General features: G+C 35.6%; 1 protein-coding gene across 2 annotated transcripts in view; it reads right to left on the bottom strand.

Annotated features, from left to right (window-relative positions):
- Positions 1-25,418, bottom strand: part of LOC111148550 (polyhomeotic homolog 3) — a 73,791-nt gene that overhangs the window by 36,037 nt on the left and 12,336 nt on the right. For both annotated transcript variants that reach the window (XM_022505195.1, XM_022505206.1), the window contains exons 5-7: positions 16,101-16,259; positions 13,967-14,065; positions 5,645-5,891 (exon numbers count right to left, since the gene is read on the bottom strand). In XM_022505195.1, the coding sequence (XP_022360903.1) occupies positions 5,645-5,891; positions 13,967-14,065; positions 16,101-16,259 (505 nt within the window). The remainder of the gene's footprint in view (positions 1-5,644; positions 5,892-13,966; positions 14,066-16,100; positions 16,260-25,418) is intronic.

Below are 25,418 nucleotides of genomic sequence, written 5' to 3'. Positions count from 1 at the left end.
GTAAGTTCATGCTGTCTAAATAAAGGATCTTGTTTTACTTCTCCGCTGCCCCACCCAAAAAAAAAACAACAAAAACAACAAAAAACCTTACAGTAATCTATAAAAGACAGCATCTGTTTTTTTTTCCACAGAGGAGTCACTCACAACAGGGATTGTATATATAAGAATTAGCAAAATCAAGTAGTAAATAGTTGTCCATTATCATGCCTCTTCTGCACACTAGTTCGTATGTTTACACAGAGGGAGGTGCTGGTGAAACCCTCTCTAAATATAAATGGAAATAGGGTTCACTAGAAGATAAACTGAAAAGATTTCTTACTATCATACAAAGGCTGTATGCATTTAAAATAGGTCTAAAGAGAGGGCAAAACTTTCTTAATCTCAGAATGTTAAGATAAAGGCTGTAACATCTTACATCTACTAACCACATTTGTGACAAAGGCCTTATAAAAACTTGTAACAACTTTTTAACATTCTTGCATTTGCTTAGTTATCATTTAAAATTGGGGGGGTCCTTTAAGGAAATTAACATCTGATTAACATCTCAAAACACAGGCATTAAAAGGGTCAAAAAATATCCACCAATTCTATTTTTTAAAAAAATAGAGATCCATTCTAAACTTTCACCTAACAAAGTAATTTTCACATAACTAGACTAGCACTTCAAACTAAGACTGAAAATTTTATGCCAGCACTTTATAAATGTGTTGATAAGGACTCTACACTACAGGGCATTCAATTAAAATCTCAGAATCCTAGAGTGCCTTTCCTTCAAAGGGCTCAAGGTGCTTTCACATTTCTCTCATTTGTTCTCACAAAACGCCTGTGGAATAGGTAGGTATTATTTTTCCTCTTTTACATAAGGGGAAATAGAGGTTTTGCCATCATAACAGCAAACAGCCACTTTAATTCAATTTTTAAAGTTATAACTAAAATACCATATTCTTGATGTACAATGGGTATCACATTTATGGAATAAAAGTTCTTTCTCAGCTCTAGTTAGTAAGCGATCATTTTTTTTTTTAAGCATACATATATATTTATTTCTTTATGTGAGAGAGAGAGAGAGATCACAAATAGGCAGAGAGGCAGGTAGAGGCAGAGGGAGAAGCAGGTTCCCTGCAGAGCAAGGAGCCCGATATGGGACTCGATCCCAGGACGCTGGGATCATGACCCAAGCCGAAGGCAGCCGCTTAACCAACTAAGCCACCCAAGCGTCCCAGTAAGCGATCTTTTTTTATACTCTAGAACTAGTAATTTAATAGTATTCAATTAACACTTTCACCTAAATTAAGCTTTTCTTTGATCAGAAATCAAAGTGAATCTATATATTTTATATTAGTCCCTAAGCCCAAGTGACAAGAAAATATATTAGAGAATAATTGTGAGGCTATCTGAAACAATACTGTATAAGAAAAGCCCTAGTGCTCTGGAGAATGATACCATGTTTGTTAACTTCTCCAATTTTAATAAACCTTTTATTATTGTCAGGATGGACTTTATTTGGAGAATTAATGATTGGCATCATCTCTCATATAGAGCTCTTTATATAATTACTTACAGTTAAATATATTATTAAATAATTATATATTATTGTAAATTATTAAACACATTATTTTACTAAGTAGTTACAACAACCTTATGAGGTAGACAGGGTGTTACATTAATCCAATATATTATTGGAGAAGGAACTGGCCAGTTAAATCCATTGCCTGAAATCACCCAGCTATTGAGGGGCAGCCCTGGGTGTAAAAGAACCCAGAGTCCCTAGCTGAGTCTGGGTTCCTATTATGGACTGAATGTTTGAGTGCCCAAAAATGTGTATGTTGAAACCCTAAACCTCCTGTGACTACATTTGGTAATAGGGCCTCTACGGAAGTAATTAAGGTTAAATGAGGTTCAGAAGGGTGGGATCCTTACAAGAAGAGCAAAAAGCTCACTATCCTCTCTCCCAGCACTCAGATGAAAGACCATGTGAGGACACAGCAAGAAGGTAGCCATCTGCAAGCCTTGAAGAGAGCTCTTATCAAAAAATGAACACTGCCAGAACTTGATCTTGGGTTTTCAGCCTCCAGAACTGAGAAAATAATGTTCTACTGTTTAAGCCACCTAGTCTATGATATCCTTTATGGCAGCCTGAGCAGACTAGCATAGGTTTTTCACTACATATTAAATTAATGTCTACAAAAAGTTTGGTATATATTTTTTCCAACTGATGTCATAAAAGCTCTAAAAACTGCTATAAAAACTTGAACTCGAATACAGTTAGTGATAATTTCCAGTCATATGGTTAAAATTCACCTTTATTTTATATATTAAAAATAGATTAACTATCAAGTGAGAGCTACAAATTCAAGAAGAAATGAAGAAAACCAAATGGTTTTAGCATCTTAGAAATAAGTATAAGAAAACAATAACCATATCCATTATAATAATTATTAGTCTATGCTACAGTAGAATACCAGTAGATTTTTTTCATATTTGAAAGTGACCTATATAAATAAGCATTTTCTAACTGAGGAACAGGATAAATTACCAAGAATCTCAAAAAAAAAAAAAACACCAAAAAAATCCCTTAACTTCAGACTAACTTCTCACCAACACGAGCAGAAAAACTAAGAGTGGAAAAATTCAGCTATTGCCTAGCCAGAAGATACAAACTGCTTTGAATAACTGCAGTGTAAGGATTGAGTGTATTTATAAGTTTGGTAACTGCAAAGGTTTTTGTGGCTTAGGGTATTTCATTTGGTTTTACTTCTAATCAACACCACCACGGGATATTGGAGTTTGGTTAACACACTTAAGAGATCTAATTTTGGCATTGCAAATGTCCTGAGAGTCTGATGGTTTTAGCTTACTGGTCTCCTCCAAACCTACATAAAATACTGGCCATCAGAGGAAGGCAATGATAGGGATCCTACCACACTATCAATTAAAGAAAAGCAGAAGAGTAATTGTCAACTTAGAACCAGGTACTGGGAGCTCAGGAGAACTGAAAATCTAAAAGTAATCTCCTTGCTTGAACTAACTAACCCTGCAAGAGGTCCTAGCTTTATCTAAAGGGAGCATTCTCTTTGGAAGGAAATTAACCTACCCCCCATTATAATCTATCAAAACTATAATCACTAAAAATTGTCCCAAGCAGTCATGTCAAGTGCGAGTCACTAATGCTCCACAATGATGCCTATCAAAACTGGCCAGAGGCTGGATTGAGGCTGAAAATACTCTAAACAGTAGAGTACAAAAATCCTGTTATCAAGCCATACAGAGAGCAGGACCTAGGCACACAGATGTTTATAAAAAAGAATTCACATCACACTATACTATGAATGGACTTATTAATTTATAAAGATTCAGATTTAAGAATTCCAAACAGTGATACCCAGTTTGAATGGAAAAAAATTGTGCTGTAATTTCCAAAATTCAAGTGGAAAAATAGACCAACTATTAATCCACCAAATAGTTACTGTCCACCTAATGTAAATAAGTACATATAAGGCACAACTTAGTGCTGTCAAGAAAAAAGGGTGAAAAGGTGAAATGAAAGAGGATTAAAGAAGTTAATAACTGTAAAGTACCTGACACGTAAGTGTTCATTATTATCATCCTACTCTCAAAGAGCTTACTATACAGTACAAAAACTAAGATTAGTAAGTATACAAATAACTATAAGAGAAAAAGGACCACAAAGAAACATAAAAACACTACACAGTTCGAAGTGATGAGAGATTTCTAACTAGGGGAATATCAAACAATTCTAAGACACTGAGATTGGGTACTACAGAGAATGCAAGCAATATTAGCACAGAGGAAACATGCAAGAAAAACAGACTTAGGTGGAGAAAAAGCAGACTTCAATAGTATAAAATGAATCTTTAAAAAGTAGTACGTAGTTATAAAAAGACAGAAAGAAGGTGCTTACTTGATGAAGTTGAATTAAGGGAGGACTTTTTTTTTTTTTTTTTAATGAAACATATGTGGTGTCTAGCCCAGTGCATAACACACACACATACTTTCAATAAACAATAGCTGGACTGGAATAAAAACATATGCAGATATATTACAGAAGAGATACAAGTATGGTTGAGAAGCAAAGGAAGGGATCCAGCATGAGGGAGACAAAAGATTCTATAACTTTAAGAGAAGGTTAGGAGCTGGTAAAAAAGATACAATTGGTGACACAAGCAAACAGTGTTAACTTTAAAGTAGAAAACGAGTAACTCCTTATCTTATTAGAAGTGAAGGAAGCTCAACACTGAGTAATTCTGAGATGAACAGAAGAGGCGGTAAGGAAACTCACTCTGGATGGCCCCAACATTTTCAGCCTAAGAACCATGAAGGATCTCATCTTGTGGATAGCAGAGAGAGCACATATGGGATTCAAAGGTGGATGAGAATGAAAATGACTTAGTTGATTGCCTGACATCTTCCTCTCAGAGATGGAAAAAAAGCAACATCATAAGAAAAATAATTATACAAAATCCTTATTTTTGTAAAGTGGTAAACTCCACTTACTAACGATAACTTTAAAAAAAATGTGCTTTTTTAAGAGCTTTTAGTTCTGCCCCACTAAAGCTTATTAAATAAACTACAGGCAAATCTTTTTTTCCCTTAAACTAAAAGATTTTTCAAGAAACAAGAGTTGACAAGGATGTGGAGAAAAAGGAACCCTCTGGCACTGTTGGTGGAAGGCAAACTGGTGCAGCCACTGTAGGAAACAGTACAGAGGTTCCTCAAAAAATTAAAAATAGAACTATCCTACAATCCAGTAATCACAGTACTGGGTATTTACCCAAAGAATATGAAAACACTAATTTGAAAGGATATCTACATCACTATTTACTGCACCATTATTTACAACAGCCAAATTATGGAAGCAGCCCAAGTGTCCATCAACAGATGAATGGATAAAGAAGATGTGATACACACACACACACGCACGCACACACACACACACACACACACACAAATTATTCAGCCATACAAAAGAATAAAATCTTGCCATTTGCAACAATATAGACAGAGCTAGAGAATATAATGCTAAGTGAAATAAGTCAGAGAAAGAAACACTGTATGACTTCACTCATATGTGGAATTTAACAAAGAAAAAAAAAAAGAGACAAACCAAAAAATAGACTCTTAACTATAGAGAACAAGCAGATGGTACCAGAGGGGACTGGAGGGAGATGGGAACAGGTAAAATAGGTGATGGGGATTAAGTGTACGCTTTTCTTGATGAGCATGGAGTAATATACAGAATTGCTGCATCACTATATTGTACACCTGGAACTAATATAACACTGTACGTTAACTCTACAGGAGTTAGAATTTTTTTAATTAAGTAAATAAATAAAAAATAAAAGCTATTGGTTTTACCAATACAATGAAAGACTAGCACATAATGAAGATGTTAATCAAATGTCAACCAAAAAAATTTCTTTTATTATTATTATTTGTTTTAGCTATTGGGCTCTTTTGATTTCTCTTTTTTCAACTACAATACTGTTTTTTTTTTTTAAACTCATGAAATTCACATTTAAAAATGTTTTTAAAAGTATTTTTGTTCACGTAATAGACATCTTTTGTTTTGCTCTGCCTGCTGATAAAGTGAAAAATCCAACTATTTCCAACAAGTTTATCCCACCTGGTGCTATTAACTGGTGAATACTTGATGTCCGGGTGACAGCTGTGCTTCGTGATTCCAGACTTGGACTTTCTCCCTTCTTATTACTTTCTGGAGAAGGATCTCGTTGGCTGATTTTGGAACTGGTGACTGTTGTTTTGTTATGACAAATTGTCAATGACTGAGTTTGACTAGTGCTTTTTGGCGGACCATTCTGTGAGCTAGATAATACACCCAACTTCTGGCTGCGTAATGTTAAATTCTGAACCTAAGAACCACACAACAAAAAATAAGGATGAAACAGATGGAATTAATTGAGATATGATAATCATTACCATTATAACAACAATGACAATACATTTATATTATGTTTTTTACATATCAAGTTCCAAGCACTTGAAATGACTGATTAACCCTAAAAGAAAGGGGAGTTATTATTCTAAGTAATCATACCTTAAATATTAAGTAAAAATTTTTTAAAAGACATTAAGGGAATCATTAAGAACAAAATGAAAACAGTATATATATATATATATATTTGATATATATATATATATATTTGATTATATATATCAAATATATATATATATATATATATCAAATGAACTATATATATGAGGAAATCACACTGCAACATACTGCATTTTGAAGTTACCAGCTCAGAGACAGGCGAAGGGAAGGAGAGAGAAGGGTACTCCAGATAAAAAGGAAAACTTGATCAAAGCCTCGGTGGCAGAAGAGCCCAGGGTGTGTAAGAGAAGGAGCAATCCCTTCAACTTCACTCTGACTCCTCCAGGCCAAGAGTGTGAAACCTTGAAGGTTACAAGTGCTTCATACTCTTGTGAGAAGTTAGGAGTGTGCATATACAATACTGTCATCCTCACACAGATCAGAAAGAAAAAGAAAAAAACAACAAAAACTACCCCTTCTACAGAGGTTATAAGGGAACACTCATCTTGTAAATTAGGAAACTCATTCATCAAATCACCTGCCCACCGTGATAATTAAAAGCATATCCCAACTCCTTTTTAAAGTCCTGTTGTTACGGAATACTCACACGGCTTTGAGAACTAGCTCTCATGAACTGAAAAGACCTTTCGAATGGGGCCTCAAAATGGGTTACACCATGACTCCTGTCTACAGGAGTAGACTCCTATCTACTAAGACACCATGACTCCTGTCTACACCCAGGGCTATTCTAAACATACCACCAATCTGGATGGTAGCAAGATCATCCCCCAATGACTTTCACCTGAGGTTTATACCATTTCCAATAGCAAGACAGAAAATGCCTCTCCAATAGCTGCCCAACCTTTTACCGATCTGGAAATGAATGCATTAAACACATTTATGCTAGCACGGACCCTGAGAAGGAAACTGAAGCAAAAGATTCTAAAGTGACAAAGCAAATGAGATACTGCTGCTTTATGCACATTCCTGTTTCATGTGTGTTCTGTCTCTACAACTGTATCATTTAACTGATACAGGCTAAAATTTCTCTTCCTAAGTGCCAAATGCAGTGGGCAGCCAACAGCAGGTGCTGAACAAATGTTCACTTCAGAGCAGTTGAGGCTTGAATCAGTCTATTCTAAACTACTGAAAGAATTTTCTGAGACCATATGGAGCGCCTTCTCAGATTTTTGTCAAATATTTCATAGCAATGTAAGTGGACTAATAATTGTGGTATTACTGAAATTTAATACAAAAATAAAATTGCTAAAATCCAGGTTTCTCAGCTTGCCACTCAAAGCCCTCCACAGTCTAGGCCCAAACCACTCTAAGCCCCATTCCCCACTATTTTAATCCACAATATTCACATTCTAGCCAAACCGTTCTGCTCACCCTTCTCCAAATACACCTTATACTTCCTCCATTCAGAGAACCCCTGCTCAAGTTTCTCTTGCCTAAAATGCCATTCTCCTGAAGCCCAATCCTTTCTTCAAAGCCCAGTAAAATCCCACTCTCTCCCAAAGAAGCCTCTCCAAAGTTCCCGGTTAGAAATAATTTCTCCTCTCCTCTACAATGCCTTTCCCACAGAATTTGGACATACTGGCCTACAGCACTGACATATGTCTAGCTTATTTTAGAATTACTAATGTGTCTGTGAAATGCTGAGACACTTGCTGGCAGGCTCTCATCTCTGACATTCATTTTTGTACTCCCCACAGTTCAGTGCTACAGACATAACAGAAACTCCACAAGTCTGAGATATTCTCCTACATCTGATTTTAAAATATATATTAACTGCCTTTTTTTTTTTTGCTAAGTGTTTAGTTCTATTTACAGTTTTTTTAGGCAAGCAGTAAAATCTGTTCATATTTAGCCAAAAAAATCTCAACCAGTATCTAGTGGAGGCACATTAAAGTCTTTCAAGAAGTAAGGGAAAAAACAGCATAAAACTGAACGTCAGCCATAAATGATCTAGAAGTGAACCAAATCATAATGATATTCAAAGGCTAAATTATAATCTGAAAAATGAGAAAACTTTCTTTCAAATAAAAAGCACATTCACAGTATATGAGGATTTCACACAATGAACCCTAAACCTGCAGCAATCCATTTCTATAGAATAATTTTGTTCTTTGGAATTCTGAAAGAAAATGCATGTATGTGCTTATTATATGTATCATATACATTATCTATATGAATAAATTTTGGAGTATGGCCACATAATAACTATGGTCATCTTGGCTTAAATATTTATAATAAATTCAAAACATGTTAACCATACTCCCAGAGTACAGTAGAGTTAATTCAGCTGTTAATAGAAAGATCACATACTCAGATGTCCTTGACAGACGTTCCCTTTTGAGAAGAATCCACCCTTTCTAGATACAGAATAGTTCTCTAATGTCCAACTTTCATTTCATCTGAACTTTTCCTATGATCAAATTATGGAAACATTCTGACTTTTAAAAAATCTAGGTTCCACATGATTTATTTCTGCTAATTTCACACATTACATTTTTATAGTGCGTTACTCAAATACTCATATCTATTATTTAATTTGGCTCTAACAAATACTGTGTGAATTACTGTGTAACATCCCTTCTTTGAAAATGAGGAAACTAAGACTTAATGTCACACTGCCAACAGCAGAGCTGAGTTTCTAGCTTTTAAATCCAAAGGACTATTTTCTCCTCAATTCTAAAAACATTCCCTGATAGCCTTGGTAAGTAAGATTTGCTACTTTTAGTCCTATATCTTTCTGAAAGTCAGACTTTTTACTTATTTTCTTGGTCATGGTGGGGAGAAGGGATGGTGCATTTAAAATAGTAAATAAGGGTAAGATATTCCAAATTTCTTATTTTTGGACAGTATGCTACAAATGAATTTTAATACTAAGAAAAAATTAACTGTTATACTAACTTCTGTAAAAGAGCATTAAAATAAAATGTCAACTTTGGCATCTCTCAATTACAAATTCTTTGTTTTAAAAATTTCATATTAAGTTTAAAAATTAACAAAGTGGAGCGCAAAGTTTTTCAAAACTAACAGCCCCAAATTTGAGGACAGTTACCACTAGAATATGCAAAGTATTAGCATCCCCTACCACTGTCATCTTCATTTACTGCCATTTCAAAAGCACTGCAAAGAAAAAACATTTGTAGACAAATTCCTAAAGGTCAATCCATCCCTTTAGTTTCTCAAAGTCTATCCTTGAATTAAGTCAAATTATCACAGAGCCACATACCTGTATCACATCAAACTGGACCCCAAAGAGCCAATTTTATAAAATTATTTTGACTATGCTCACATTAAAGGTAATACTAAAGACACTCTAAGAGGTTTTCTCCATGAGAACACACAAGACACACTCTAGAGTACTCTCTAGAGAGCATGTTAGTTGTTTTTCTAACAACTGGTTTATTTTACCTTGGAAACTGTGAATCACTTAAATGGCTACCTTTCTCTCTTCACTATTAGCTACTTGAAAGCTAAGAAGTGAGGTCATGACTTATCTTTAGATAATACATAACAAAAATAGTGATTAGTGGCTTGTGCTATGTGCCAGGCACTATGCTAAATACATTTGAGTATTGTCTCATTAATTCCTTTTCACAAGTCTGAGCTATTCTAGCTCACAGTGAAGAAACTGAGGCTTAAATTATATCCAACATAATTTCATTTAAATGTAGCTTAAAAACAGGCAAAACTAACATAGGTCAGGATAGTGTGACTCTTGAGGGGCAGCAATGACAGGACCAAAACAGGCCATCAGGGAGGCTTCTCTGGATCCTGGTAAGTTTCTCCCTCTTGGTCTGGGTGGTTGGGATGTAAGCATATATTCTGGTACAGATTGTTGAACACTTCATATATGTTCTGGATGTATATTATACTTTAATGAAAGCTTTAGAATGTCCAAAAAAAGAAAAGAAAAAAGAAACTGATGCTCAGGGCACCTGGCTGGCTCAGTCACTAGAGCATGCAGACTCCTGATGTCAAGGGTCATGCATTCAAGCCCCACACTGGGTGTAGAACTTACTTTAGAAAAAGAAAACCTGAGGCTCAGCATAGGTAATAATAACAACTAACATCTAGTGAGTGCTAAGTATCAGATACTGTTCTATTTTTCAATTATTTTTTAAGGAAGTATTCATTTATTTGTGAGAGAGAACGTGCATGCAAGAGTGTGGTGGGAGAAGAGGGAGAGAGAATCTCAAGCAGACTCCCTGCTGAGCACGGAGTCTAACGCAGGGCTCCATCTCAGGAGCCCTGAGATCAATCATCACCTGTGCTGAAACCAACAGTCAGATGCTTAACTGACTGCCCCCCCAAGCGCCCCTTATTTTTCAATTATTAACATATTTAATCCTCACTACAACCCTGTGAATCATTTTATAAATATTTATTTTATATTGTTGAAACTGAGGGAGAGGTCAATGATATATAATGAAAAAGTGGCAGAGCATGTACTTAAACCAGGAGAGTCTAGTTCTAGAGTCCAAACTTGTAACAGTATGCTACACTACGACCTTGTTCAAAATCAATCAACTGGTGAGTGACAAAGCTGGCAGTTGTTGAAGTCAGAATTTTAACCCAAGTCTTTCAATTCCTCCTTTTGCAAAAAAAAAGTACTGAGTACCTATAATGTTCTAGACACTAAACACATCTATTATTATTCATTCTTCAACTTACCCTACAAGTATATATGACTGTATATATATATATATATATATATATGTATATATATATACACACACACACAAATATATATGATAAAAATGTTTGATAACTTGGCTAATACAACTAATAAATAATTGAAGTGGGAGCTGAAATTAAACCCATGGAGGATTTCATGTCTGTAACTTGAAGAGGACCCTCACTCCTAACTCTATGCCACTTTTCTATTTTGATTTCTGCTTTTTTCATGCATGTTTTCAATTTATTTTATCTTGTTTTATTGTATGCATTTTATAAATCAATTAAATAAAATCTTAGTTGAAACAAAGTCAAGAAAAAATAAAAAATAAAATTTAACATGTTCTGAAAGTTGATTATGGTCTAACTTTATTGGGTTTTATAAAACCAAGAGAAAACAGGAATATCATTACTTCAACAAATCACTCCACAAAGAGATATCATAAAGGTTTAGAGGTCAAAGAACCTTAAAGGTAATAAAGGTCTCATTTTGTAAATATGGAAACTAAAGTACAAAAACGTTAAGGAATTGTGGATGGACACAAAGCACATTAGGAGAAACCTGAGTTTAATGATCATCATCTTTATATGCTGATATTGAAAATTGGCCTTTATTATTCAATAAAGAAATAAAGAGGTTCTATGAAAAGTACCAAAGAACATTACTACTAATTTTTTTAACTTTTACCAAAAAAATTGAGATTAAATTAAAAACAAAAAGCCAACGATGACTAAGTTATACCTATTTCTGCCATATGCAGTCTAAAACATTAGCTACGGAAAATAATACCAAAATAGTATCATACAAAAGTAATATCCTACTCAACTGGGTTTTGTTTTTTTTTTTTAAGATTTATTTGAGAGAGTGTGTGTGGGGGATAGTAGCAATGGGACAAGAAGAGAGAATCTCAAGCAGACTCCCTGCCAAGCACAGAGCCTGAAGAGGGGCTCAATTCCATGACACTGAGATCATGACCCGAGCCAAAACCAAGAGTCAGACGCTCAACTAACCACACCACCCAGGCATCCCTTCTACTCAAATGTTTTTTTTTTTTTTTTTTAAGATTTTTTATTTACTTATTTGACAGAGAGAGAGAGAGAGATCCCAAGTAGGTGGAGAGGCAGGCAGAGAGAAGGGGGGGTAAGCAGGCTCCCTGTTGAGCAGAGAGCCCAATGCGGGGCTCGATCCCAGGACCCTGAATTCATGACCTGAACCGAAGGCAGAGGCTTAACCCACTGAGCCACCCAGACACCCCTACTCAATTGTTTTAATTAAAATTTATTCAGGGTGCCGGACTGGCTCAGTCCATAATGCATGCAACTCTTGATCTCAGGGTTGTGAGTTTGAGCCCCATACTGGGTATAGAAATTACTTGAAAAAAATAAAATTAATTTTAAGAAATAAAATTTATTTAATTCATTTTAGTCAACTTTACTGAGATGTAACTTACAATAAAATGAAGAAACAGTTCAAAGAGTTATACAAACGCCTTAATGAAAATATGGAACATTTCCATCACATACAAGTTCACCCATGCCTGTCCCCAATCTCTCCCACCTTCTGAACCAGGTACCACCAATTTTTTTCACTATAAATTAGCCATGCCTGTTCCGGAATTTCAGTGAAAAGAATCACAGGGGGGCAGTTAGTTGAGTGCCCGACTACTGGTTTCGGGTCGGGTCATAACCTCATGGTTGTAAGATCCAGCCCTGCTCAGGCTCCACACTCAATGTGGAGAATCTGCTTGGGATTCTCTCTCACTCTCCCTCTGCCCCTCCTGCTTATGCACTCTCTCAAGTAAATAAATAAATCTTAAAAAAAAAAAAAAATCACATGGTAGATATTCTCTGGTGTCTGCCTTCTTTTGCTATTATGATGTTTCTGAGATGCACCAGGAGTGTATCCTTTTTTTATTTTTGAGTAATATTCCAGTTTGTTTATCCATTTACCAGTTAAAAGACAATGGTTGATTCTAGTTTGGGGCTATTCGGAATACAGCTGCTACAAATATTCGTTCACATGTCTTTATATGTATATACATTTCCAAACCTCTCAGAATAAAAAACTGTAAGCAGATTTGCTAGGTCACATGTTAAGTATATGTTTAACTTTTATCAGGAACTGACAAACTGTTTTCCAAAGTTGTGACACCATTTTACACTCTCACAAAGAATATTATGAAATTACAGCTGCTCCAATTCTCACCAACATGTGGTATTATGAAGTTTCCTCCACTTCCGCCATTTTAGTGAGTGCGCAATGATATTCATTGTGGTTTTAATTTCTGTAAGGATTATTGATGTTGAACATGTTTTCATGCACTTATTGGCCTTTTGTATATCTTCCTTTGTGAAATGTTAAATCTTTGGCCCATTTTTTACTGATCTTACTGAGCTATAAGCATTACTTTGTATATTCTGGATACAACTCTTTTGTCAGACATACGTATTATGAATATTTTCCCTCAGTCTATAGCTTGCCTCTTCACTTTTGTAACAATGTTTTTTGAAGATTTTAATTTTGATAAATTCAAATTTGTTATTATTTTTTTTTATGGTTAGTGCTTTTTGTGTCCTAAGAAAGCTTTGCCTAGTCTACGGCCATACCATCCTGAATGCACCCAATCTCGTCAGAAAGCTTTGCGTACCATACAGCTGTAAAAATAATCCTTATGTTTTCTTCTAGAGGTTTTATAGTTTAGGCTTTACCTTTAAGTCTATATTCTACTTCTAGAATATTTTTGTAAATGGTGTGAGGAGAAAATTAAGGTTTTTTTCACAGTACCAAACAAAATAATATTCTATTCCATTTTTTAAGTTAAGAATTTCCCCAATTCATTTTTAAACTTAAAATCTATCTTCACTTAGTTATTACACAACTGCTTGCAAAGGAATCTACACAAAAGAATACAACTCACATAGTAAGAACAATAAGCCTGCTTTATAATAAAACTAAACATACCATGTTATAGCAAAAACTCATTAACTTTCACTAATGTCAAATAACCTAAATATCTGTGCTTAATGGTAATTTCTATGTAACCAAAACTTCTTGAAGTTCTCACAGTATTTCATTAAATTCCAATCCAAAATGTAGGATAAAGAGCACTGAAATCATCAGCAACTTAAACACAATGTATGTTTATCTTTAACCTAAAGATCCAGACCTCAAGTACCACATTATGAAGCAGACAAGCTCACCTGAGTAGCTGCAGACTGACAGGAAGATGACGATGACGACGAGACAACAGGAATGTCAGACTGTACAGCAGCCACAGTGGTAGCGGGTGTGAAAATCAGCTGTACAGACAGAAAAACCAAAAAAATACCCTAAGACAAAAGAACGTGTCCCACACACAATGTATAGCAGGCAAGAGAGACTGAAATTTGTGACAGAAAGACAATGCAGTTTAGGACTGTCCTCTAAGCAAAAGGTTTTACATGACAAAGAAAAGTTTCTAATACAGAACTCAAAAAAAAAAAAAAAAGCATAAACATTTTGAAACAGCTCATGATTCTGATGAGTAGAAAAATAAATCAGTGCTCCAAAAAGAAAATGTATTTTGGTAATATGAAATCCTCATACCAAATTTTACCCCAAATAAGCTATTATTTACTCAAACTTTTCCCAGCTCAGAAACTACTACGGCAGGATTTCTAAAATGAAGTTATTTTTAATAGACAACCACTCTTGAATACAAATTTCAGTGAGAAACCTGAAAAGAAACACAAGAGTCTTTTCAGTCTTCCTTATCACAAAAGATAACTAAGCCCCATACTACAGTATTTCACTCAGCTACATGGGATCTACAATACAAACCAAATTGCTCTTGATTTTAAAACTAGTCATAAAGAAATATTCATTCCAAATGTAAATGCCACGTCAAAATACAACAACAAAACAACCTGCAAAAAAGCTTCACATCAAATAAATAAGGAAGAAAGATATACTCGATTTATTTACTTATCACCGTCTCTTCAAATGTTATTTTTCAATATTAAAACAGAATGCCATTAGTTTAAAAAGGCACTATCAATCCACGCAGAGATTATCCAATCCAATTTAGTATATTATGATAGTCGTTTCACACAGTGTGTAAATACTCTATTTTAAAATTGCATTAGGAGTTATTCAGGTCCTCAAACTGTTACTGTTTAAGTTAAAATTACTGACTATAGGATCTTTTAAATTTCAGTTCTTTATAATACTAAATTTAAGTGAATTAAACAATGAAGTATAACTTTCACAAGAAGGTAACTGCCAGAACAAACAACTAAAAGCACTAAAAATAAAGAGAAGATGTTTGTTCTATTTAGCTTGAACCATAAGAAACTGTAAGTTTTATAAAGAGGTCAAAAGTAGTCAATTCAAATGATTCAGCCTAATTTTAAAGCACATTATTAATTAAATAAGATCTCTTAGGGGAAAAAACACAGAAGTATGGTAATGTCCACTGAATAATCTGTAAATAAAAGGTGGGTCATGCATTGTTTCCTATTAGAAATATGATGGAAAACTTTCTTTGTAATTTTAGTGGAGAACTGGGGATCCAGATATATATTTAGTTCATTAGACAAAAAAGAATATAAGTAAATACATACTAGACCAAAGCTCTTGTCTAGCTACCTGCAGACATCAAATAAAGTAAATGCTAACCAACGCCTTAAAGAAGCTCAACAGGTAAACTAGGAAATCAGCAGGTACTCAAATACAGAAGAGCCAAATTAACATTCCTGTATTAACAAAAGATCAAAGTGAACATAAGAACACAAATATTTTGTTAAGTTTAAGATGGGAATAACCAAAGCTAAAAGTTATCGGTAAATTACCAGGAACTCCAATCCAGATTTAAGAAGATACCACAGTATAAATTCTAACTTATAGTTAACCACAACTTTTTAACATTGCTAACTATTTAATCAAATTTAAGTTGTCAAAGATATACAATGATTTTTCATATATATTTCTACGTATCACTGCAAACATTAATTTTAACTGTAAGATGCCATCAATTATAAATGCACCTCAATTTCAGAGATGTTAAGATGTGAAAAAAGTTTGAAATCATAAAATTCGGTATTAAAAAAACAGTCACTTCATGTTACAGAATCTGTTAGCTTCCCAATGTTGCTATTTGATACACCAAGAAGCCCTACCAATTAAAAGTAGAATTTTTCATGATGTAAATGTATAAGAGCTAAGCACATACATATAAAAAAATTTGTTAAACATTTCTTAAGTATTAAAAATGCCTCTTATTGCATCAAATCAAGAAACATTTCGATCTCTCTCAAGTCCTTAAACACTGAAAAAATTTGGTAGCTCATATCTTACCATTTGAGCTCGGAGATACATTTGAGCTTGGCTTGCCGTTAGGGTAGGGGAGGTACTCCCTAGTAACATAGTCTGTTGGGTAATACTGCCGCTGGTAGAACTGGAAGCCTGGGAACGGCTTATTAACTGTGCAGGTGTAGGAGAAGTGGAGAGGTTGATCTAAGGAAGAAAACATATTAGGTCATAGGCTTCCATTTCTTGCTTCCATGCCAGTGAATTTCACCAAGCTGCAGTTAGGCAATCAATGGTATAAACTATGGCTAAGGAACCTAAAAGAGAGGGCTTCATCTATGACAGAGCCTCCCTCACTTCTTTGGGCAATTATTTGCACATATGCAAACAACAGTATGTACTGAGTAGTAATTAGGATAATTTGTAAGGATATCCTCAAGGTGTTTCATTCACTAAGATTTCACTATCTTAAAATATCATTTCCACTACCTCTCAAAAATTAGGGTTAATGTTCCACTATTTTAATATTCCACATACTAACTTAAAACATCTGAATCAACAGTTTATACTATTTTGTCAGATTCTGTCACATTTTGAGGGATTTCTCAGGCAAACAAAAATTAAAACACAGATAATCCATTCACATATATATAAACATACATATAACATATAATTAGTATAATGTTCTCTCTCAAAAGCTCTCAAAAAAGAGAATACAATTGCTACTTGTCAAACAGATGGAAAAATCCTGAATTCTGGTTACAAAATTAAATTATAAGCATTACTGTAAAGTTATAACTACTGTTAGAAAAAAGAAAACCAGTTCAGAGTCTACCTCTAGGATATATGAGAACCTTATAAATGGGTCTTATCTCTGAAGGGAAACTTCACAAGGAAGTAAAGGGCAAAGGGAGACATGTATACCCTTTTTTATTTTTCCTATTTCATACCACAAGCATATATTACCCTTTTTTTCTTCTTTTTTGTGTTTCATTTTTCTGGTTGGGTCTTTTTTAATTTTTATGCATTATCCATTTTAAAAATAAATATTTTAATAAGTAATATAACCTGATCTCAAGTACTTTTTGTGAACAAAGAATAAATTCAAGAAATAAGAAGTTATAAAATAGTTTTTTAAGCTTTTGATTCAAGCAACAAGGTAGACTAGCCTAATATAGCCATGTGCCCAAATATACTCACTGAAATGCCAAAGCAACATGAAATACCAGAACACAACTGAACTCCTAAAAGGAGAGGGAGAGGGAAATTCCCAGGTTCCAGAAAGGAAGAAACTCTAGCTGACACCCAGCACCAAGGCAATCTCAGGGCACACTGGTCTAAAGATAGACGACCTGATTTTGAGCCTATTTCAGGAAAGAGCTAGAGGTAAAACCCCTATTTTGAGCCAAGATCTTCAAAAGGGGTGTGAGAAGAGAACAGGAAAAGCTCCACTCATACGCTCTAAGAACCAGCAAGGAAGCCTGCCATCTGCCTTGCCCCCAATGGAAGGAGAAAGGCTCCTATCAGAATCAAAACCCCAGGCTTGCACCATGTGGGGGGTACACAATCCAAATCTACACTACCTGCAATTTCATAACCCATCCCAAAACATTAGCATTTAAACCAGTCCAGGACATTTGGTAAACTGAACAAGTAAGACATCTGGTAAATTGAACAAGTGCCTGGAGGAGGCTAAGTGAAGGCCATACTGGAGGACCTCTCTGTGCTGGTTTTACATAACTTCCTATGAGTCTATAATTATTCAAAAATTTAAAAGTTTTTTAAAAACTGAAAAAACTGTATAAGGGGGTACACAAGAGTTGGTTAACTAATTCTCTAAACTTATCTGTATCTTTAAAGTATTATTAATTTTAATAAAATACATTATATGTACATCTATAATTCAGTGCATAAAGGCAACGAATACAATACATAGAATTATTCTGCAATATGCTTTTTGCTCCTAGCACACCACCAACGTCACATTAGCAATAATCACCAACACCGCCCATCTGACAAATTCAATGGATCTTTTCAGACCACTCCCTCTCAATTTTCTTCCCAGCTCTTCTTTCAGGCCCAACCTCAAAATGTTCACCCCCACCATTTTTCTTCTTGAACTCCTAGATTACCACACCCACGCTCCCACAATTGCAAAAAACTCAAACCTGATGACTCTGAATCCTTAATTATAAACTCATTCTGAGCTACAGATCCACATACGTACACAGAACACATCTTTCTGGGTATCTCTTATCAACTCATATTCAACATGTTCAAACACCATTATTATTCCTTCTTAAGCCAGCTTCTCCTCGAATAATCACTGGCATCTACTAAAATCCTACAAAATGGATGATCTGGAAGTCATCCTGATTCTTCCTTCTCCTTTACCACACATACAAAACCAGTCACACCTTACTGTTTATACACCTTTATTTTCTTTGTTTTCATTTTAATCACTTAGTTTGAGAGCCTGGGCCTATGGCACTTCTAGCTAGATTACTTCAACAGCCGCAAACTGACCTCCCTGCCTGTAATCTTGTTTCCTTCTACTTGCCAATCTTTCCCTGATTTAATTAATTAATTATTTAAAAATGTGGATAACATTCTAGCATCACTCCTCCCATTCCTCCATACACACCTTTCACATTAGCTATATGAAGTTATTTGTGATATCATAATGTTCCATACCTCTGTGGTCCTAGTAACAATGCTCTGGGCTGGTCTGGGCATCCCCCTAGTCACAGGTCCCACCCCATCTGTACCTACGTAGTGAACAACTCTCTCTCAAAAAGCATCTGCTCTAATAAGTTTTTTCAGGCATCCCTACATCCCACAGAACTATTTCCCTTCCTTTTTGCTTGTCATCATTCATATACTTCTATCTCACCCTTCTAAACAATCATTTCTATAAGGGTAGGGATTATGAACTATTCATCTTCATATACCCAATATCTACAAAAGTACTTCCATTCAATACGTTTATTAAGTTAATGAATACCATGTTATTTTAAGACATACTTCATAGTTTCAATGTAATATATAAGCTCATCATAAAAAGTATCAGTGTGAACGAGGAAAAAAAAAAAAATCTTAGTAGCATCCCTAACAAAGCAGAGTAAAAATGCAGAGACAGTGTGGTGATATTAGTTCAACTCTAGTTTTGATATGCTACATAATAAGTTATTAGTAAGCCCCCCCCCCCAAAACTTACTGTTCTCCTACAGGTCTACGAATGGACATTTTGGATTAAAGCCTTACTAAAAAGATTAAATCACTTAGCAGGATAAAACTGGACCCAGGTTTTCTGACTCACATATTTTGGCATTCAGAGTGGTTTCCTACACCCTGATAGCTTGTAAATTTGAGTCACTGCAATAATGGTGCCATGGCACTTTTTTTCAGACTGAAGGGAAAGAGAAGGGAGGGAGAGAAAGAAGGAATGAACTGTAGTCAGGATAGACCACACAGTCTTTAAACAGAAACACAACAAAAGTCTTTCTAAAAAATGACTGGCTGGTAGCTAAAATGCCTGAGAGTGCTCTTTAAGGAAGCAGAACACACAGTATGAGCAGAATGCTTTTCTTTTTCTTAAAAAAGAAAAAAGGAAGTAAGAAAACAAAATAGTAACTTCCTAACCACCTGCATTTACATTTTGTCTAAGTTGTGAGATCAAAAAACCAGTATCATGTTTATTTTTAAGTTCCACATAACAGGTAACATTTTAGGCAGTGTCTAACTCACAAATGCCCAACCCATGAATGAGGGCAATTATATCTCTACAAGAAGTACACCTCCACAACTGGCCTAACTTTAAAACAAAAACAAAAACAAAAACAGCCTTCCCTTCCATTCCACAACTGATAAAGCTCTCCCTACTTTCTGCTTTGCTCTGCTGACCTGAGCGAAAGGCCTCAAATCATTAGCATTATATTCTCTGTCAATTCCATCCCAACATTCCTAACTCCTTTTCCCTTTAAAGCCTTGGCCAATCCTGTCACTTCATACCTGAAACCCCACATTCCCTAAAGGAACTCACTCTTTGAGCCCTTATTACTGGAAGCTCTCTTCCCAGATGGAAGCACTAATTCCAAGAGTCACCAGAGAAAACCATGTCTACAAAGAAAAGCTGTTTAACTCACAATCACATCTTGGTGTCCCTCCAACACAAGGTTATATAGGCTTTTTGGCTCAGAGTACTCCCTAGAACCAAAGCCCATTTGAAAACCATTGCTGCCATTTGACCAATCAAAATCAATCAGGTATATCTACAGAAACATAGTACACAGATATTAAAAGGATAATGTATACCTGTATTATTCAATGACATGAAAATATCTTTATAACCCACTGCTGAATGAAAAAAACTATGGAATAACATATCCTGTACAATCCCATTTACCTAATTATATAAATATGTGTTCATGTATACACACATATCACATATGAAAAACATGTTGAGAGAAAAGCGAATGTATATACACACAACAATGCATACTCATAAAACTGTGTATTATTAAATCTCATATAGATATATAGGCATACACACACCACTTTGGAAGAATAAGCACCAAATTGTAAAGGTGAATAATGCCTACTAGGGGTAAAATTTAGGATAATGTGTATTTTTTTAATCTTTTTTGTCTTTTCTGTGTAGGTACTAACTTTAGAATCAGAGAAGAAATGCTATTTTCCTTTTTTTTAATGTTTACTTTAGTACATTGTTTTTACCACTTTTTTTTTTATTTTTATTTTTTTTAAAGATTTTATTTATTTATTTGACAGACAGAGATCACAAGTAGGCAGAGAGGCAGGCAGAGAGAGAGGAGGAAATAGACTCTCCGTGGAGCAGAGAGCCCGATATGGGGCTCGACCCCAGGACCCTGGGATCATGACCTGAGCCAAAGGCAGAGGCTTTAACCCACTGAGCCACCCAGGCACCCCTGTTTTTACCACTTTAAAGCAGTGTATACATTTTCTTGCCTCATTATTCAGTGGGGATTTGTATATGAGTAATTTAAGTATCTAGAAATATAAAATGCTATATTAAAATCTCAAATAATATCTACCCATGAAGGATTTCCTTTAAGAGACTGTACTTTCTCACTAATAATATGAAATAAAATGTGAATCCTACTTATTATAGAAAACCATTATTTCTACCATTTGCAATACATGCTATAAACACAACAGCAGGGACGCCTGGGTGGCTCAGTCAGTTAGGCATCTGCCTTGGGCTCAGGTCATGATCCCAGGGTCCCAGGATCAAGTCCCACATCAGACTCCTTGCTCAACGGGGAGTCTGCTTCTCCCTCTGCCTGCTGTTCCCTCTGCTGTGCTTTCCCTTTCTCTCTCCCTCTCTCTGACAAATAAATAAAATATTAAAAAAAAAAACACAACAGCAAAATAAGAAACCTCATAACTTCCCATTTGCTTTCAGATTTTGACATCCTAAAAAATTTGCAATTCTGAAACAATTAAAATACTGGAAATACAGCATTCAGCAATGGGGATGGTTACATAAAATAAAGTGCATCCATACATGCAACACTATGCAACAGCTTGAGTGAGTGAAATTGACCTTTGTGTGCTAATACAGAAAGAGCTGTTGGGTGTAAAAAACAAAATGCAGAATATTGTGTTTCCAGTGTATAAAAAAAAAGCATGTTAACACATACACACACATTTCTTTATGCTATATATGTCCATAACACATAGGTAAAGATATGGAGGGATAACCAGCTAACTGAGAAGTCAGAAGGACTGAAGAGGACTTCAAGAAGGCTGAAGGGGACTTAACACTTTTTCACTTTTTCTGTACTATTGGAATATTTCACAAGAATGCACTAAAGCTGCTCATGACCATACAAATATTCAGGCTACAGTTCTACTTTAAGGTAGTATTAAGTTTTGGAATAGACTTCTAAACTCAATCACTTGAAATTACATTTTTAAAAATCCTTGATTAAAGTGCCTCCTAAAATAGGTAATAGGATGAGAACATTAGCAATAGACCACTGGGAATGACTGGTTATAACCGAGTAATCTTCTCTCAGAAAAAAACCTGTAACGGGTTCATTTGATATGTGATTCATCTGACTTAGACATTTTTAGAGAAAAGTAAACATTTTTAAGGTTCTTGATCTAGAAAACCATCTCGCTGACTCAATAAGTGTACTCTTTAGAAAATTTTTAAAAACAAATAACTAGATATGTATATAAAAATATATAACAGAACTCCAATGCAAGTTTACTCATAACAGCAAAATTTCTAATATAGTCACATGAGGGCTTCAGGACATGAACTTTGGGGAGATGCAATTCAGTGTATACCTTGATCTAGACCCAGAGTTATCTAGATGAAAAGAGTAACAAAAACCACTTAATTAGACAACTGAATTTTACACAGAAGAAAAATGGGGTATAAATGACTAAGGAGGCTAAACGACTTGCTCTAAGCACACCACCAGTCAGTCACAGAATGAGGACTAGAATCCATGTCCTTCACCTCCTCTGTTCTACCCATCTTTCATGATAACCCAGAATTGGTAGTGAAATCATCATGTACTCTTTCTTGTGACTTGAATTTTCAATGAGATGCACAAAACATCACTAATAACCAGACTTCCACATGAACTCCAAACTCATACATATATCCAATGTTTACTCAACATCCACCATAAAGTCAAAATGTCCAAAACTGAACTCTTGATTTTCTTCTCAACACCTGCTTTGTCAGATCCTTCTAAATGTTCAGGCCAAAATACTACAGTTATCCATGACTCTTCACCTTTCCTCACATCTTTGATTCAATCCATCAGCACACCCTATTAGCTCTACTTTTAAAACATATACAAATTTCAATAAAAAAATATTGGTGAAAAAAAATTATCTAGAATCTGGCCAAATACTTCTCACCGTATCTACTGTCACCATCAAGGTGCAAGCCCCCAATCTTTCTTGGATTACTACAAGAATCATTTAACTTGTCTCCCTGCTTCTATCTTCACCCCCCACAACCTAACACTGTCACGAAGTTAAAACCTGAGATCGGGGCGCCTGGGTGGCTCAGTGGGTTGGGCCTCTGCCTTTGGCTCAGGTCATGGTCTCAGGGTCCCGGGATCGAGCCCTGCATCAGGATCTCTGCTCAACGGGGAGCCTGCTTCCCCCTCTCTCTCTCTCTGCCCGCCTCTCTGCCTTCTTGTGATCTCTGTCAAATAAATAAAATCTTAAAAAAAAAATTTAGAATTAAAAAACCAAACAACAACAAGAAAACCCCTGAGATCATGGGGCTTCCCTACTGAAATAGCTTTCCAATAGCTTCCCAATTTGAGTAAGAGTTTTATAATCTCCTTATGACTGGACTACAATTACCTCTCTAATGTCATCTCTAACCACACTACCACTCTCTCATTCCACTCCAGCCACAATATTCCTTTCTATTCCTTGAGCATGTTTGCCTCCCTAACCCTCCTTCAAATACCATCTTTATTAGCAGTGCCTTCCCTGACCACCCTAGTTAAAATAGCAAATTCCCTTATCCTATTCCCCTTTCTTGCTTTATTCCTCTTTATAGCACTTACCATCTGACATATTATATACCAGCAGTTTACCATCTGTCTATCCCTAGCTCCATAAGAACAGAGAGTTTGTTGTGTTGCTCTGTTCCCGTACCTAAAGGGTTTTGACACATATTAAATGCTCAATAAATATTTGTTGTATGAATGAGTGAATATATGAATAAAAAATCATAAAACTAACTGGGCTTCAAAAGCTCATCTTGTCTGGCACCATAACTAGAAAGCTATTACAAACAAGGTTTTTTCCTTTTTCACTAAATAGTACAGTGAATTAAAGTCAAAACATCTGGGATTAATATAGATTATAAGACCAAAAAACAACAAAGAAAAGATAAAGGGAATGAGATACAAATAGCCCTTAAGTCACTTAGAGACTCATGATTGCAATTTTTCAGCTACATAATCCTTTCCAACTGAAAACGCTCAATGAAGCAAAAGTATATAGAGAATGATAGCACTTCACTTACATTAAAACAAATAAAATTAACCACAGGCCTATCTATTTACATTTATGTATAGAAACACACAGTAATAAACAAGAAAGCTTTACACCTAACTTTTTCACAGCAAAAGGGACTACTGAGAAGGGATGTCCCTTTTACTCTACACATTTGTAGTGTCTGTACCTTAGACAACAAGAGCATATTCGTGTTTTATTTAGGCAATATAACAATTAACAAAATAGGGGCACCTGCGTGGCTCAGGCAGTTGAGCGTCTGCCTTAGGCTCAGGTCATGATTCCAGGACCCTGGGATGGAGCCTTGCATTGGTCTCCCAGCTGAGCAGGGAGCCTGCTTCTCCCTCTCCCCTACTCGTGATCTCTATAGCGCACACGCTCTCTCTCTCTCTCTCAAATAAATAAAATCTTTTTTAAAAATTAACAAAATGAAGCTCTTCAATCCACTTCCTCAGAGAAAACCACTTATTAACAATTTGTTATGTATTACAGATATTCTTCTTGAGTCATCAAGCAGATATATAATTTTTTAAAAAGTAAGTTAAGTGACAGGAATTGTTTCCAGAAAGATGGAACAGACATACTTTTCCCTATTCCTGCCCCTAAATATAACTAAAAATCCTGGATGTAACATATATAATAAGCAAAAGAAGATCCTGAAAGGTGGAGAAAAGCAGACTGGCTAGGGACCTCAGAACACACAGGACCATGTGGTTGTGGGCTCCCTGGTTTTCTTTTTATCTTATATAAGCCAAACTTAGAGCTGAAACAGTGTGTAACCCAGAAACACAAATGGGTGCAAACAAATAAACGCCCCAAAAGAAGCCTGCTCTTTCTAGCCAAATGAACAAGAAAGAAACTCCCTAGCAACACAGAAAACTTTTAGATAGTTGCTCTACTCCAGCCAAACACCACAGAAAACACTGTGGCCCCACCCACACCAGCAAAGACTTCCACCTACACCAGGTTGTAACAAGGCACCTCAACTGCCATAATCCCTCCAATGGATAAGCATCAGAGAAGTAGGTAGAGGTAGAGAGCCAGGACTTTTATCCCAGCCATGCAGGAATAGACTACCTCCACCAACCCAACCCCTCCCTAAGGTATCAGTGGAGACCAAGTGGGGAGCCATAACATGGCATTCTTATTCCCTCCCGCCAACCCCTCCAGCCAGGGACGCATCCATGGAGGTCTAGTGAGGAGCCAGAACTCTCTCCCCTCCTCAGGAATTTTGAGAAGCACCCTCTCAGGTGTCAGTCTACCCTCAGACGGTATTAAGAAGTTGGCACACATTCCCTCTCAGAAGCCAGGAGCCAAAATGCAAAG

Source organism: Enhydra lutris, unplaced genomic scaffold, assembly GCF_002288905.1.
Source record: "Enhydra lutris kenyoni isolate GAN:26980312 unplaced genomic scaffold, ASM228890v2 scaffoldscaffold2, whole genome shotgun sequence".
NCBI lineage: Eukaryota > Metazoa > Chordata > Mammalia > Carnivora > Mustelidae > Enhydra > Enhydra lutris.
Note: the sequence above shows the minus strand (reverse complement) of the source record. Positions and strands in the feature narration are given on the sequence as shown.